This window comes from Alosa sapidissima, chromosome 6 (assembly GCF_018492685.1).
Source record: "Alosa sapidissima isolate fAloSap1 chromosome 6, fAloSap1.pri, whole genome shotgun sequence".
Classification (NCBI taxonomy): Eukaryota; Metazoa; Chordata; class Actinopteri; order Clupeiformes; family Clupeidae; genus Alosa; species Alosa sapidissima.
The window spans coordinates 24,683,148-24,699,781 of NC_055962.1; the positions used below are offsets into that span (position 1 = coordinate 24,683,148).

Here is a 16,634-nt window from a genome sequence, read left to right on the forward strand (position 1 = left end):
TGCAAATTCGCAATAGTCCAGGACTTCAGCTCAATACAACCAGTACTCAACAGCTAGTACTGAGGCTCAGAGATGTAGTGATGGTACCAACCAATAAGACACACCACACAGCAAAGATGTTTCACAGCAAACACTAAACAAAATCAAACAAAACACCTAATGTAGGTTACAAATGAAAATAAATGCAGCTGCCACTTTAAGAGAAGATAACTTCTATTCAGAGTGCCCAAGATACACAGCACACAAGGGTGAGAATAACTGGGGTTGGCTATACACACACACACCTTAGTTAACCTGTGTACTAACATCAAAGACTGAAAGATATTGCACGTAGCCCATATAGCCACTGATAATTGACCATAGATATAATTGCACAAACCCGTTAAATATTAACACAACTAATGCAAATCACTAGACACACATTAGAAATCACCTTAGATATTGCACTAGCCCAATACGCCTCTTCAGTTTGCGACAGCATAGTCAGAAGCCTAGGCCTAGTCAGATATTGCACATAGCCCACTAAATTCACGAAAGCTCAATAAGAAACAAACTTAATGAAAAAACAATAAAATCAACATGGGAAAAACAGTGGTGCCCCCCTCTATCGTAGCAACACCAATTAGGACCACGGCCGCGGCAAGCCACCATGTAGTAGTATAGACTCGTTCCTTGGTTGACTCACTTAACCCCGAAACTCGTCTCGTTGCGTGTACGGCGTTACAGCTGGGCTCACACCACCAGCGACGCTGCTTGACTTAACAATCCAGTATGAAGATAAAGACTTAAAACGTACATCCGATACAATCCAGTATGAAACTCGTCTCGTTGCAGGCACGGCGTTACAGCTGGGCTCACACCACCAGCGACGCTGCTTGACTTAACAATCCAGTATGAAGATAAAGACTTAAACGCGCATTCAATACAATCCACAAACATTCCAGTATGGAGGCAAAGTAGGCCACGCTTGCCAACGACACAGGTGCACTCAGATGAACAATAGGCTCGGCATCTCGTGCCAGGTGATTTACAGATGACGTTTTAAGGCCTAAGTGAGACCTCATTAACCTAACCACGTTCCCGCTGGGCCCTACTGCCTGACCGTGAATGTGCGCAGACAGAAAGGGGGAGGAGGAAATGATCTAATATAAAAAAAACGTACAAAGTACTGCCATGGGCTACATCTGTTATGTCTTCGATGTCTTGGAACAGGTCTACTAATTCACTACATAGTACATATATCAACTGTGTTGGTACACACTTATTGCTCTTTGATACAGTGGCATAAACCCATTAAAATGAAGTGTACCAGTTAAGTACTTACAATTACATATTACATGTATGTTGTGTCATTGGTGTCTTGGAACATGTCTGCCATTACCCTACATACTGTAGTACATGTATCAACTGTGTTGGTACACATTTATTACTCTTTTGATACAGTGGAATAAACCCATTAAAATAAAGTGTACCAGTTAAGTACTTACATCTACATACATACATCCTGTCAATGATGTTATGCATCCTGTAATTGATGTGTTGAAACGTGTCTGCTGTTACACCACACAGTACATGTGAATTAGTAGACCTGTTCCAAGACAAGACCTGTTCCAGTTAATTCCACTGTATCAAAGAGTAACAAGGTTGTAGCAGCACAGCTGTTACATGTACACTGAAGACAATGAGGCCTTGACTGGAGCTAAGCATGCTTTGTATATCAAATCTATCATGACCCGATTTACCCCATCCAGCAGGTCTAAGGTCAGCTCTTTGCCTCTGATGAAAATTTAGGCAAATTGGCAAAGTTTTGTAAAAGCACTCAGTATTACAATGTAACAACTATATGTAGGTACCCACAAATACATAATGCAAGTACAATGATAGTACCTGATAGTACATGTTGTTACACAGGTTGTACCACTGTACCTAATTAGGTAGGTACACTGTAACAGTGACACATTAAAATAAAGTGTTACCCTACTTTCTCATCAACCAAAACTGAGTATAATGTAAATTACGTTTACGTAAATAAATTACATTGACCTTGACCATATCGTCTTGACCATCCCTCTCCATATTCAAGAATCTCTTGAAGACTCTTCTGAGAGCACCCCTTTACCTGATATCTCTAACACCCTCTAACACTCTCTCTGTTCTCCTTGTACTTTGTAAACAAGTGTATAGATTTGTTCTTTCATACTGAACCACATGGTACAGATTTTACGACTCAGTGCCTACAGTCATACAAGGAACATCTGTTTTAGTGCAAAGACTGAGGATTTTTTTACTGCACAAATGACAATGCCACTCTTCCTATCTGAGTGGACATTTTGACTTATTTTCCCTTTTAAAATATGATTTTGTTGACCTTGTTTTTAGATGTGGATGAATGCCTTCAGACCCCATCAGTTTGTGGTCTAAACTCAGTCTGCAACAACACCATTGGAGACTACAACTGCTCATGCTTGAGTGGATACAATGTGACTGATCCGAGTTTGAAGAGCAGTGATGCCAATCCCTGTACAGGTACGATAATTTGGTGAAGCAGTGTGAAGCTGCGCCTTTAGCTGATAGAAGAAGATTGGAACAACAGCAAGATACAGTAAAGTGTTTAGTTTGTTACTTAATTACAGGTAGTTCTTTAGTTTCTTAGTTCCTTTGTGTAAAAGCTTTTGCTTAATAAGAATGATATAACTATTTTGACAGAACTTTATGTTATTGCATGAAGTGGTTCATGAAGAAGTATTTTTATTTTTTTTAATTTTTTTTTTGCTTTGAAATACACTTGATCAGATATAAATGAATGTGTTGAGTTACCAAATGTTTGTGGACACAACTCAAACTGTGCCAATTACAATGGAAGCTACAACTGTTTCTGCCTGAGTGGATATCAAGTGACCAATGCAAATCAAACCATAAGTGACCGCAATCAATGTACAGGTAAATGAAGACGTGAACGCTTTCTGAGTTTAGTTGAATTATACTTGACCATTTTTATCAATACAATACTGTTGACCTTATATTTTTTAGATGTGGATGAATGCCTTCAGACACCGTCAATCTGTGGTCCAAACTCAGTCTGCAACAACACCATTGGAGACTACAGCTGCTCATGCTTGAGTGGATATAATGTGACTGATCCAAGTGTGCGGAGTAGTGCTAACAATTCCTGTACAGGTGAGATAATTTGATGAAGCTCTGTCACACTGCTCTGACCAACAGTAAGATCAAGGCTCTAATTCAAAGGTTATGCAAACTTACATTTAGATTGATTAATTTAGTTGACGTTTTTATCCAAAGCGACTTACATATGTCAATTGCATTACAATGGCCATTCTCCCCAGAATAACTCATGGTTACAGTAAGTGCTATGTTAAAGGGGACAATGCAGGAAGCCGGGAATTGAACCCACAACTGTTTTAAAAATTAGGAAGGTAAATTGGCTTTTGTTTAGACTTTAGAAATTGCACTTTGCCATTCATTTTAAAGGACAACTCCAGTCTAATGTCAACATAAGGTCTATTTTTGGATGAAAATTTGTGTAAACTTTTGTTAGGGGACCAAAGCATGTTAATCAAAGTTGTTTTGAAGAAGACCGGAATATGCATTTACAGTAATTTAGCTTATAGTGAAAGCCTTTGGGGCAAGCCTGGTACATCAAAGTAAATTGCAACTTTAAGCCACTGCTACTCTCTTTCAGATATAAATGAATCAGTGCATTGGTACGTATGTAGCAGCATGGTCTTGTTCTTTGGTGTATAGAAGTGTTTGAAAAGTATTTTTCCCTTATCTGAAGATTGCTCTTCTGATGCCCAGTAAGCTGTAAAGTCTCTGTAAAGAAAGATTAAGGGTCTGGCATGCATTTGAAAATCTCACTGCACACAATTGGATAACACTACGACCAATGTTTACTGACTGATTCCGGACTTTGACGGAATTGGATAACACTACGACCAATGTTTAGCCTACTGACTGATTCGTTGCAGCGCTGTCGTCATCTGTTTAGCTCGCCTCTGGCCCGCCTATATCAGATACACCGATGTGATTGGTTCCTCGCGACGCAAGGCGTAGAAGTAACGTGCGTCATTACTCATTACGAGAGTATCTCGCACAGGGATGGATTACTGCACGGGCCTACCGGGCCCAGGCCCAGGGGCCCAAGGGGTCAGGGGGCCCTAAAGCCCAAGCCTTTGCAGGGAATCATTGCCTCAATATCAACAAATCAGGATGTAGGCTATGAATCTGATTGAATTTAATATTGGCCATCCCCAAAATGCACCAGAATACAGGAAATCACATCAAACAAATTAAAAAAATTCTGGGGGAGGACCCCCAAACCCCCCCAACATATACATGCTGGAATGGATACCAAGTTACAAACATCAGTCAAAGAATAAGTGAAAGTAATCCTTGTATAGGTGAACTACAGCAAAAAATGCATCTGAAGGTAACAGACCTGTCTGCTTAGAGGCACTCTTGTATTATAGTTTTGGCTTTGTTGGGAAATGTGAAGCAAATTGGACCAAACTCTACATACTCTAGTCTAGCCAATGAACACACAAAAAAAGAGGAGTCATTTAATTTTCTTTGAAGTTGAAATAACTGGAACCTTTTGGCAGAATGGCAGACTTTTCCTTTAATAGAGATACATGTTGGCTTACATTATGTTAGAGGCCAATATGCAAATTCACACTATGTTTATAAGAGCTAACTCGTCTCTCATCAGCCAAAACTGAGTACAATAACTGGGCGCCAAACATAAATTTTGGTGGCAAAATAATAAAAGAAAAAAAACAAATACCAACGTAGATAAGCCATTTTTATTGGGTTCTGGGCCCAAAATTACATTTACTTTGACCATATCGGCTTGACCTTGAGATGAGCTCTAACCTCTTCCACCCCAGAAATGGACTCATCACCCATGTAAACAAAGTATAGTATGATGGCAAAATTACCCTTTCATTGTTGATATATCGATTTTGGTGGCTGCAGATGGTGACTATCTTGAGAAAATGGCAATAAAAAAAATACCACCACCCAAATTGAATGTGATCATCCAGAAATGCAAAAACCTCAATAACTTAATTTTAAGAGTAATTTAATTTTACAGAGCAGGGGCATCTCTCTCCATATATTCCCCATGGTTCTATTTAGCACCCACAAGTACCCTTCTTTTTTTTCTAAGAGTGTATATTCATCTTGAAGACTCTTCTGAGAGCACCCCTTCGAACAAAGAACATGCATTTTAGTGCAAAGATTGAGGAAAATGTTTACTGCACAAATGACAATGCTACTCTTCCTGCCTGAGTGGACATGATTTATTTTGACTTATTTTCCCTTTTTGAATATGATTTTGTTGACCTTGGTTTTAGATGTTGATGAATGCCTTCAGACCCCACCAGTCTGTGGTCCAAACTCAGTCTGCAACAACACCATTGGAGACTACAGCTGTACATGCTGGAGTGGATATAATGTCAGTAATCCAAATGTGAAGGGCAGTGATACCAATCCCTGTACAGGTAAGGTAATTATGACCGCCGCGCAGCGAAGCGGCGGTCATATAGGTTTAGTCAGATTTTTTTTTTTTTTTTCTTTTTCGCATGCCCAAATTTCCGTCAATGATTCCCGGGACACTGAAAGACCGGGGTACACGAAACTTGGTGGGCATGTAACCCCACATGGATAGCATGGAACCATCGTTTTTCGTTTTGATCTGTAGCCCCCCCGCTGGATTGGACCCCCCGAAAGGAGGGTAGGGCAGACACAGTTTTCTGTGAATATCTCGAAAACCGTAGGGTTTAGGAGGACCATTTTTTTTTGTATGTTGATCTCAAGGGGCCATGTCAACCCATTCCATAACCACTCATTTCATGTATAGCGCCACCTAGTTAAACACAAAAAAGTAAAAATGAGGTGTTGTAATTGAAGGTATCTGTGACCTAACATAGTCAAAACTGCACGAAATTGGAAGTGTAGGATCATTATGACACCCTCTGTATGCACGCCAAGTTTTGTGGAATTCCGTTCATGGGGGGCCACACAATAAATGAATTTATGTTACTATACACCAACTGGCCTGTAGGTGGCCGGAGACAGTTTTCTGTGAATATCTCAAGAACCGTAGGGCCTAGGAGGTCCACCTTTTTTATGTATGTTGGTCTTAAGGGGGCATGTCAACCCATCCCATTACCACTTATTTCATGTATAGCGCCACCTAGTTAAAAATTAAAAAGCAAAAAATTAGGTGTTTTCATCACAATATCTCTGGCTGACAAGGTCAAAACTGCACGAAATTAAAAGTGTAGGATCATTATGACACCCTCCAAATGCATGCCAAGTTTTGTGTACTTTCGTTCATGGGGGGCCTTACAATAAAATCATTTATGTGTACATTTAGTGACGTACACCAACAAGGATTCCCGGGACACTGAAAGACCGGGGTACACAAAACTTGGTGGGCATGTACCCCCACATGGATAGCATGGAACCGTCATTCTTTGTTTTGATCTGTAGCCCCCCCCCCCCCGCTGGACTGGACCCCCCGAAAGGAGGGTAGGGCAGACACAGTTCTCTGTGAATATCTTGAGAACTGTAGGGCCTAGGATGACCAATTTTTTCCGTATGTTTGCCTCCAGGGGTCATGTTAACCCATTCCATGTGCACACATGTGCATAAACAGATACACACGCACACACATACATTCACAGTAATCATACGTATGACACATACTCACACAGTAGACCAGGGATGTCAAAGTCAAATACATTAGAGGGCCAAAAAAACAAATTTGCTACAAGCCGAGGGCCGGACTGGTTCAATGTTTATTAAAACATATTAAAATGACTGCACGTAACCTATTGAACCAAGACGTGTACTGTATTTTATTTAATGATTAAATGAATAATGACTGTGACTGAAGTGCGGGCAAAGTTTGCACAAATGTACGATTTTTCCCATCCTCACCGACCTTGTCATAAAACTTGTTTAAATGATCATATGATGCCTCCTTGCTGCTTTGTCGTCTACATGAGCCTTTCTCAAACTTCTTTGACCTGAGGCCCAGTCAAGACATACTTTGGGGTCATAGGGCCCACCTACATGAACCCACCCCCTCCTCCCACCCCCCATTAAATTATCATAATGATATCACAATTATTATTATTTTTATACTATATTGCTATACATGCACTTCAAAACAGTCAATGTTTAAAGTGCTAAGATTGTTCACAAAAGTTTGTGAAAACATGCACATCAGAGTACTGCTTTACTAATGTAAAATATAATTAGGCCTACAATAGTTTCATTGTTTTTGCATTGTTGCATGATGCTTGCATGAGAAATACTTCTCAAAACAACTGCAGTTATATGCCGTTGTTTTGGGATGTTTCCCTCATGCAAGCATCATACACTGATAGAATATTTATATGTTATTTAATTACATTTAATTTGAATGCCTGAATGTAAGGATTCAGGAGACACAATACCAGCTTGTGTGAATGGTAAATAGCGGGTCAGATCATGCGTAAATCACTGATCTGGAGATCTTTAACTATCTTTAACTAAGACTAATTAATAGTTTTTGGCTGACTTTAATACTTAATGCCAAACAGTGTTTTATATAGTCTGTGCTCTGTTTTTTATGGAAGTTGCATAAATCCACGTCGTTCTATTAAATGTCTTTTCATAATTAGCCTTCCAATAGGTTGAAGCTTAGCTTTGCTACCAACGTGCACACGCATGCATTGAATAAGCGCTCATACCACGACTTAATTCTATGCCTCTATGTTTGATGACACCAAATTAACAAGTGTTTCCTACTAAATGCAGAAATGTTTGTTTTCTTTTTCTGTCCGCGGCTCCTTGACCAATTGCGCAGCAAATTATCAGACGATGGCCCGGGAATAATTTCACTCTGCAGACCATTGTCCACATTGCGGACCGCGGCCCATAGTTTGACAAATGGTGACCTGCATGCTGCCATATTAAGGCCTTTTTACGGTGTGTTTTAGCCGGGTTTTCGCGTGGAAGGCTCTGTAGAAATCTGGCACCCTATTCAACTAAGTTAAACTGAAAGAGCGTGCCGTTCAGACACCAGAATGAACGAGTTCACAGTGACGTTCATCAGGCAGTAGTAGCCTAATACAGTACGTTCAGTTCACGTTCGCTCAAAATACATATGAACGAGTGACTTTCGTTCAATGAACGCGTTCAGGCACAACACTGGGGTAGCTGAAAGTTGACATCTGCCCTGACTGAATACTGATGAATAATGAAGCCGAGGCCCACTTGTGGCGCCGCAGTGAGTTCGTGGGCTACCGTTGCATTGCGGGGAATGGAGTATTGATGCGCAAAACAGCACCTGGCGGCTGTGGCCTGCGTGCCGGTTCTAATACTAATCAAATATCATCCCGGGGGCCGTAGATAATTCATTCGCGGGCCGGATCTTGACTTTGACATGTCTGCAGTAGACATATGTACAGTACGCATGCATGCACATGCACAAACACACATACGCAGACAAACACACAAGCACACACACACACACACACACACACACACACACATAAACATAAACGTGTGCACGCACACATACACACAATTCAAGAATTTCTCCGAATTATGAACAGGCAAGATGGGGGTGGGGTTGTATAAAATGAATTTTACATGTGAAATCTATGAACTAATCATGTTTTGGTACTTGTTGTCTAGCAGATACCAGTGAGAATTGAGTGTGGATAATGCAACTTAGTGAGACAGTTAGAATCATATAGGCCTTTCAGCGTGATTTATTTTTGTGGAAAAAATGTGCTGGACTGGGCAGCGGTCATATTTTGTACCGCTCTGCGGTACATCTAGTTAAGTGAGGCTTAACCTAGTATTGTCAGGTCATCCTAGCTCAACAAGTTTCATGAAAGCTCTGCTGGAATGAATAGGTCAAGCCAGGTGTAAATAATTCAGGATATATGCATGTTATCAGCTTTCCTCTAAAGAATTCACGGTTGGAATTAAAAAGACAGAAAATAGCGTCATTCACACTAAGTGAACAACAGCTTCTGATATAGACTAACAAGAAAGTGTAGTACTTCCTGTTTGAATGGGGAAACACAACCTTTTTGTAAAATAGCGTTCGGTTACGGGTGTAACCTTTGTTCTCTGAGTGAAGAGACTATCTCTCCACCCATTACATATTCCATATGTATGGGGGGAATTGATCTACCGGATCGTGTAACGTGGATACTTCTTTAAGACACACCGGTGGCACCGGCCACGCCCTCGATGAGTGTTGTTTAAAACACCTGTGCTGGTGTGAGGTTAGTGCTTAAATATTGATCGACACACGCCTCCGAGCGGCGTAGAGGTGGAGAGATAGTCTCTTCACTCAGAGAACAAAGGTTACACCCGTAACCGAACGTTCTCTATCGTATCGAGACTATCTCTCCACCCATTACATATTCCATATGTATGGGGAACTTCTGTAGGACACACCATGAGGAGTCAGTGCAGATCAGGCACCCGCGTAAATAGATAGATAGATAGATAGATAGATAAATGAATGAAACTATTTACACTATTTACAACCCCCAGGCTTGTGAGCACTGACAGCCCCTAGGGCCATAGAAAGGAAAAGGAAGTTTAAACCCCAGGTGCTCCCAACAAGTTTAAACCCCAGGTGCTCCCAACACCCGCTCCCCAAAACACGGGCTGGCTGCCACATTAAGGGAGTAATACTTTGCAAAAGTTGCTGGTGTTGACCATGTAGCAGCAAATGTCCTGCAAGGAGGCACCTCGCCATAACGCCCATGAGGCTGCCGTACCCCTAGTTGAGTGAGCACGGATCTCTGGTAGAGCCGGCCCTTCCGTCTCAGCATAGGCCCGTTGTATGGCTTCCACCACCCACTGGGAGAGTGTTGATTTTGAGGCTGGATCCCCCAAGTGTTCCGGCTTAAAACATACAAACAGCTGATCTGTCTTGCGCACTGCCTCTGTGCGCTTCAAGTAGGCTGATAGTGACCTGACAGGACATAGAACCGAGGCCTGAAGCCCACTGTCGCCATCTGCTTGAGTGGGAGGCAATGAACGTAGATTGATAACTTGGTTTAGGCTCATGTCACTACAAAGCTTTGGGAGGAAGGCAGGGTTTGGCTTGGGGGTCCACCTGATGGGTTTCGCACCAAGATGTGAATCTGCCCCAGCGAAAGGCGTAGGCTGCCCAGGTCGATTGTGCCCTTGCCGACTCCAATGTTTGGATTACTGGATCTGAGAGGCCTAGGGCCTGAAACTCTGCCCTTTCAGGGGCCACGCCCACAACCTCAGGACCCGTGGGAATGGGTGAAACAGGGACCCCTGTACCTGTGTCAACAGATCCCTCCGAATGGGGAGCTCCCAAGGGGTGCCATTTAGAAGCAGAACAATCTCTGAGAACCACAGCATGTGAGGCCAGTTCGGGGCTATCAGGATTACGTCCGCACTCCCGGTCCTGATCCTCCATAAAAGAGGATGAAGAAGGCCGAAGGGGGGAAACGCATAGAGCAGACCCAGAGGCCACTGATGGGCCAGAGCATCCATCCCTAAGGGCGGGTCACATGCGGGCGAGAACATGGCACAATGAGTCGTCTCCCTCGAGGCAAACAGATCTGCTATGGCGACCCCAAAGCGTCGCCATATCTACGCAACCACCTCTGGATGGAGTCTCCACTCCCCTGGCTGAGGCCCTCCCCTGGACAACAAGTCTGCCACAGTGTTCAGGGAGCCTGGTAAGTACGTGGCCCTCAGGGACAGAAACCGTGGGTAAGCCCAACTCCACAACTCGTGGGCCAGGCGTCCTAGGATGGGAGAGCCAAGCCCCCCCTGCCTGTTGACATAAGCATCTGCCGCTGTACTGTCGGTTTTGACTAACACATGGTGGCCCCTCAAGCGTGGGAGGAAACTTTGGAGTGCAAAGCGAATTGCTGTCAGTTCCAGTGCATTGATGTGTTGGCTCAACTGTTTGCCGGTCCAGACACCTCTGACCCCGAATCCCGCATGCACCGCCCCCCAACCTTCTTGTGAGGCATCTGTTGCCAGTAGTTGGCGATGCGTCACTGGGCCCAGCCTGCTGCCTCTCTCCGAATTCCCTGGGTACCTCCACCATTGGAGAGCAGTGGAGAGACGCCGCGTCACCCGAACTCTGGCTGACGAGGGGGACTGGAGGTTCAGACCCAGACTCAGAAAGCAACGCTGTACTGGCCGCATATGCAACAAGCTGAAAGGAACCACATGAACAGTAGCCGCCACCAGACCCAACAGGCGGAGACATAGTCTCCAGCTCACCTTCCTGTGAGGGCGAAAGAGAGAGAGACAGGACCTGATGGTCTCCTTCCACACCAGAGTCAGGGAGATCTGAGCAGCCCTGGAGTCGAACGACGCCCCAGAGTCGTACCTAGGAACTTGATGACCTGTGATGGCTCCAGTTTGCTCTTTCTTACATTCAGACGAAGCCCTAGGCTTAGAATATGTTGTAGCAGCCTGGATATGTGTTCGCGGCACTGCTGCTGTGACTGTGCACATAGCAGCCAGTCATCCAGATAATTAAAAATGCGGATGCCTTGCCGGCGGAGGGGACCAAGGACAGCGTCCATGCACCTTGTGAAAGTGCGGGGTGCCAGTGAAATTCCAAAAGGCAGGACCATGAACTCGTAAGTCCTGCACCCGAGTCGGAACCGGAGGAAGGGCCAGTGCGCCCCCCAAATGGGAATTTGAAAATAGGCGTCCTGGATGTCGATTGTAGCGAACCAATTGTCTTGGTTTATGGCCTGACGCACTCTTGGAATTGTCAGCATCCTGCATCGGAGGGGGCGCAGATATTTGTTTAGGCCTCTCAGATCCAGCACTGGACGAAGACCGCCATCCTTTTTTGGGATGAGAAAGTAGTGTGAGAAGAACCCCACCTGATGGTCGGTCTTCCCCACCTCCCTGATGGCACCTTTGAAGAGGAGTGTGGCCACTTCTTCCTCCAGTATCTGCCTGTGTCCCCCATCTCGCACTGGTCGCTGAGGGCCGGGTGGAGAGAGTAGAGGTGGGTGCAAAAAGTCGATATCCTTTGGTCATGGTAGAAAGGACCCATGGGCTTTCCCCTAGTGCTGCCCAAGCTTTGGCTTGGCCCGACTGAAGGCCTGGGCAGCTGAGGCACTGCGCACCGTCAGGACTGAGGTGGCGGCCGTTGATGCCCTTGGCGACGGCCAGCCCCTCTCCGTCTACCCTGGCACTGAGTGGTTTGCCCGCGATGGTATTCCGGCCTATGCCTAAGGTCTCCTGGGCCCCAGCCAGGTTGAGATGGTGGGGCCTGGGGCATCTGGGCTCAGGGGTATCGACCCCTCTGGCGAAAGGCTGATGAGCCTGCTAACTCATTGGTATAGCGCCTCGCTGTTTGGGCCTCCTGTAGCATCGTCAATGCACCAGAGCCGAACATGGCAGAGGGTTCAACCGGCAACCCAACAAGAGAACTACGGTCTGTCAGCTGAAGTTGGGACTGTGATAGCCACAGATGACTCCTTGCCACCCAAAATGCAGCCATAGCGCCCCCTGCTGCCACAGCCTGTTCTTTCATTGCTGTTGCAAGGAGGGAAGAGACGAGCCGAACGTCCTCCATTGACTCCTCAGTGCCACGAGATAAATGCCGGAGGTACAGTGACAAAATAGCTGCAGTGTTGGCCAGTTTCGTTTGAACCGCCATTGCACTGTGCACCCTAAGCAGCAAGCTGTCTATTGTCCAGCAGTTCCTACTCGGGCAGCTTGTCCGGCCCAATGCCGACTGCGCTGATGATACGAAAGCAGTCAGTGACTGATCAAGTGGCGGAGGACGATCGCAACCAATGCGCCCGGCCCCGCTGACATTGGCTAGCCGCCGGCTGACAGAAGACCATCGTCGTGGTGCTGCTGGTGAGCTGAACTGTGCCAAGATCACAGCCTCAAAGTCCGGCAGGAGGGGGACCCCAGCCGACACTGGCCGAGATGCATCCTCCTCCTCAAACCGAGATGTAGGGGGGTGTGTGTTAGTGATGGGCAAATGAAGCTTTGGTGAACCACTAAACCACAGCAGTGTGAAGCTAGCAACACTAATGATAAAATCCAATATGGCTGCCACATGTAGATTTTTCAACATAAAAGTCCTTACCCAAACCAGTATATGTAACCAAAAATATTGGTTTGCTAAGGACTTTTATGTTGAAAAATGTATGTGTGGCGGCCATCTTTTTGCTTTTCAGCTAGTGTCCTCAGTGTGTGTCCTCAGGCAACGTGAGCTCTAAGGCCATTGCTGCCCGGCCCAGAACCTCTCTGAGCTGGAAAACTGCTGGTAGCTCTGGCGGCTCTGGCCCGATTTCGGCCGATGGGCTTCCCTGACCTGCTGCCATCATACTCTGTCCATCAGAAGGAGACAGAGAGAGCACGTCAACATCAGAGTCCTCACCCATATGTGTTTCAAGGAGAGGCTCCTCTGCCGTGGGTGTACCCTGGGAGGAGAGCGCATCGCTCCGGTCAGAGGAGTCAGTCCTCTGCCGCTTGGAAGCGTCACCATCACCAGGCGGAGAGTGGGGTCGTTTACCCATAAAAAAATGGAAACGGGCCTCCCTTGTGCGGAGGGGCATTATAAAACAATCCATGCATGTCGCTGGGTTATTCCTTGCGGCCTCAGCATGTCAGAAACCCAAGCACCTAATGCATTTGTCATGTCCATCTTCCATGGGCAATGTAACTGCACATGCCACACAAGCGTGAGTGGGAGGATTGGCCATAGCCAGATCCTTTCAGTACACTGTTCAGAATACACTTACCTGTTTGATTGTCGTAAACAATATTTTCCTTTTTTTTTCCCCAGTTTTACCCTTTAATACAAAATGAGACCTTTTCGTGGTGTTTTTTTTTTTTTTTTTTACGCCACGTCTGGCCAAGAGGGTTTGCTTACCACAAAGTTTGTTTGAGCTTAAGCAGCTATGGAGTCTGCGCGTTCGCAGCTCATATGCACCATCTCGCGGTCTGTGACCCAGTCTCCTCAGCCGCGTTAACCACACAACGTGTGTAATACGGCGTACGGAGAAACTTACTTGATAGTAGCCTAGTTCAGATGGAGGAGAACAAACAAGCTGATGCCTGCCTTGTATGCAATCCGTCGTTCGGACTGGCTACCTGATTGGAAACAAAGTCGCAACAGTAAGGAGAATGAATGGATACAACCACCAGAGAGAAAGCCTTCTCCCACTACTCATCTGCGGCTTCAGCGGCAGGCAAGCGGCTGTTGTACCATTAACGTTAATTGGGTTATTAATTATTCTTACCTTATTACACGGCTCTTCAGAGTGCTGCAGAAAGTTCCATTCACATGAATGGGCCTTCCCAACGTTCGGGCCTATGTTAAATCTATATAAATCACCGACAAAGTATATAAATCACCGCTGTCAATGGCAACGGGTTGATTAACGTCTTTCATTCATTCATTGTGTTAGGTTTCTTTTCTCGTTTTGGCAAGCAGCCGTGTAATAAGCGGGATAATGTATTGTCCGCCGGTAATGATCAGAAAATAAGTCCCTTCAGGTTGAAGCAAAACCCCTCCGCTGCGCGTCGGGGTTCTGTTCTCCCTGTCGGGACTTATTTTCTGATAATTACTGGCGGACAATACATTATCCCTTACTTGTCTTTGAGTCACGCACGTCCGTGGGGAGATCAAAAAAGCACTAACCTCCCGCCAGCACAGGTGTTTTAAACAACACTAATCGAGGGCATGGCTGGTGCCACCGGTTTGTCTTAAAGAAGTATCCACGTTACACGATCCGGTAGATCAATTCCCCCCATACATATGGAATATGTAATGGGTGGAGAGATAGTCTCAATATGATCGAGAACAAGAGTAGGCGTGGTAGACTAAATGCACAATGCACATTTACGTGTGCACCTACCCTAATGTTTCTTCATCTAGGCATGCGGCGTAATTAAGAAAAGAGCACGCCAATATAAATAAACACATATAGTATGACTTTATGTTGTCTTTATCACCAAAATTCATTGAAAACACCTTTGAAAGTATGTCCTCTAATTAAAATCAACTACTGCAGTAGGCTATTTGTCTCTACTCTCAACTATGTCAATAATTTATAAAATTATCACAATTAAAATGATTAGGCCTACCCTATGGCATTATGTAGACTATCTGTGGTGTGCAAATAAATAAAGCAAATAGTATAAATTCATGGAAAAAAATCTTTAAAAACGAGTGGAGGTTATTAACTAACTGCACAGAATAATTCCCTATGGTAACGTATGTGCCTTTTGCTTTTTCTTTTCTTTCTTAACCTTCTTAACTTATATTAACCTGTGTCTTTTACCCCATCTTGTGTCTTTGTGTATCTTGTGCTATTTATGTGTACCTGACTGCGAGACAAGTTTCCCTTTGGGACAATAAAGTTCACTGAACTGCACTGAACTTTATGAAACCAACTCAAAGCTAAATTTAGCCAGGATGAAAGCCACTTTGCCCATGCCATAATCCATCTACATGTATGCTTACACCTGAGTCATATTATATTCAAATATCTTATTGTTGACCTAATGTTTTAGATGTGGATGAATGCCTTCATACCCCACAAGTCTGTGGTCCAAACTCTATGTGCAACAACACCATTGGAGACTACAACTGTACATGCTTGAGTGGATATCGTACACCAAATGCAGATCTCAGGATCAGTGGTGGCAATCCTTGTGCTGGTAAGGTTATGTAATAAGGTGGCGTCACACTGTAAGTCTAGTTTTCAAGTAGGAAAAGAGCATAATGTAGAAAATAGAGCATAATTTATCAATTGTTTTTCTTTAAACTTTAACACAGTGGTATTTGGAATCTTTCATCATACTGGTTTCATCATACTGGTTCATCGTATTGGTTTCATTCTCCATGTACTTTGTTATTGTGAACCTTTTCAGATATAAATGAATGTGTGGAGATCCTTAACCTGTGTGGTCCCAACTCAAACTGTACCAATTACAATGGAAGCTACAACTGTTCCTGCCAGACAGGATATCAAGCAAGCTCTGTAAATCAGTCCATAAGTAGCAATAACCAGTGCCAAGGTAAACACATCTAAAGGCAGCAAAGTGTCTGAAATATTTTTCTGAAACATTTACATTTAAAGTGTTTCATTATATCTTCACATATTTTCAGATGTGGATGAATGTGATCAGTTGCCATCAATCTGTGGTCCAAACTCGGTCTGCAACAACACCATTGGAGACTACAACTGTACATGCATGAGTGGATACAGTGTCAACAATGAAGATCTATCAATAAGTGTTTACAATCCCTGCACAGGTTTGTAATCGCTTTATCATATTCAATATTATCATTAAATTGTTCCTTGTTTTAAAATATTTTTTGACTACTGGGTACTTTTTATGAGGACTCAATATATTATTCTGTATTTAGATATACATGAATGTATGGAGACACCAAATCTGTGCGGCCCCAACTCAAATTGTACCAACACAAATGGAAGCTACAGCTGTTCATGCTGGAGTGGATATCATGCAACAAATTCCAACCATCCCATAAGTGACAACAACCAATGCATTGGTAAAGACATTGCAATAACAAAAAATTACAATAAATTCAG

At 44.1% G+C, this 16,634-nt stretch overlaps 1 protein-coding gene across 1 annotated transcript in view; it reads left to right on the top strand.

Moving 5' to 3' along the window:
* The window catches only part of adgrf6 (adhesion G protein-coupled receptor F6), a 143,916-nt gene that overhangs the window by 86,716 nt on the left and 40,566 nt on the right, over window positions 1-16,634 (top strand). The window contains exons 21-27 of the mRNA XM_042095910.1: window positions 2,380-2,526; window positions 2,794-2,940; window positions 3,031-3,177; window positions 15,589-15,735; window positions 15,949-16,095; window positions 16,187-16,333; window positions 16,448-16,594. Coding sequence (XP_041951844.1) covers window positions 15,636-15,735; window positions 15,949-16,095; window positions 16,187-16,333; window positions 16,448-16,594 — 541 coding nt within the window. The 5' untranslated portion in view covers window positions 2,380-2,526; window positions 2,794-2,940; window positions 3,031-3,177; window positions 15,589-15,635. The remainder of the gene's footprint in view (window positions 1-2,379; window positions 2,527-2,793; window positions 2,941-3,030; window positions 3,178-15,588; window positions 15,736-15,948; window positions 16,096-16,186; window positions 16,334-16,447; window positions 16,595-16,634) is intronic.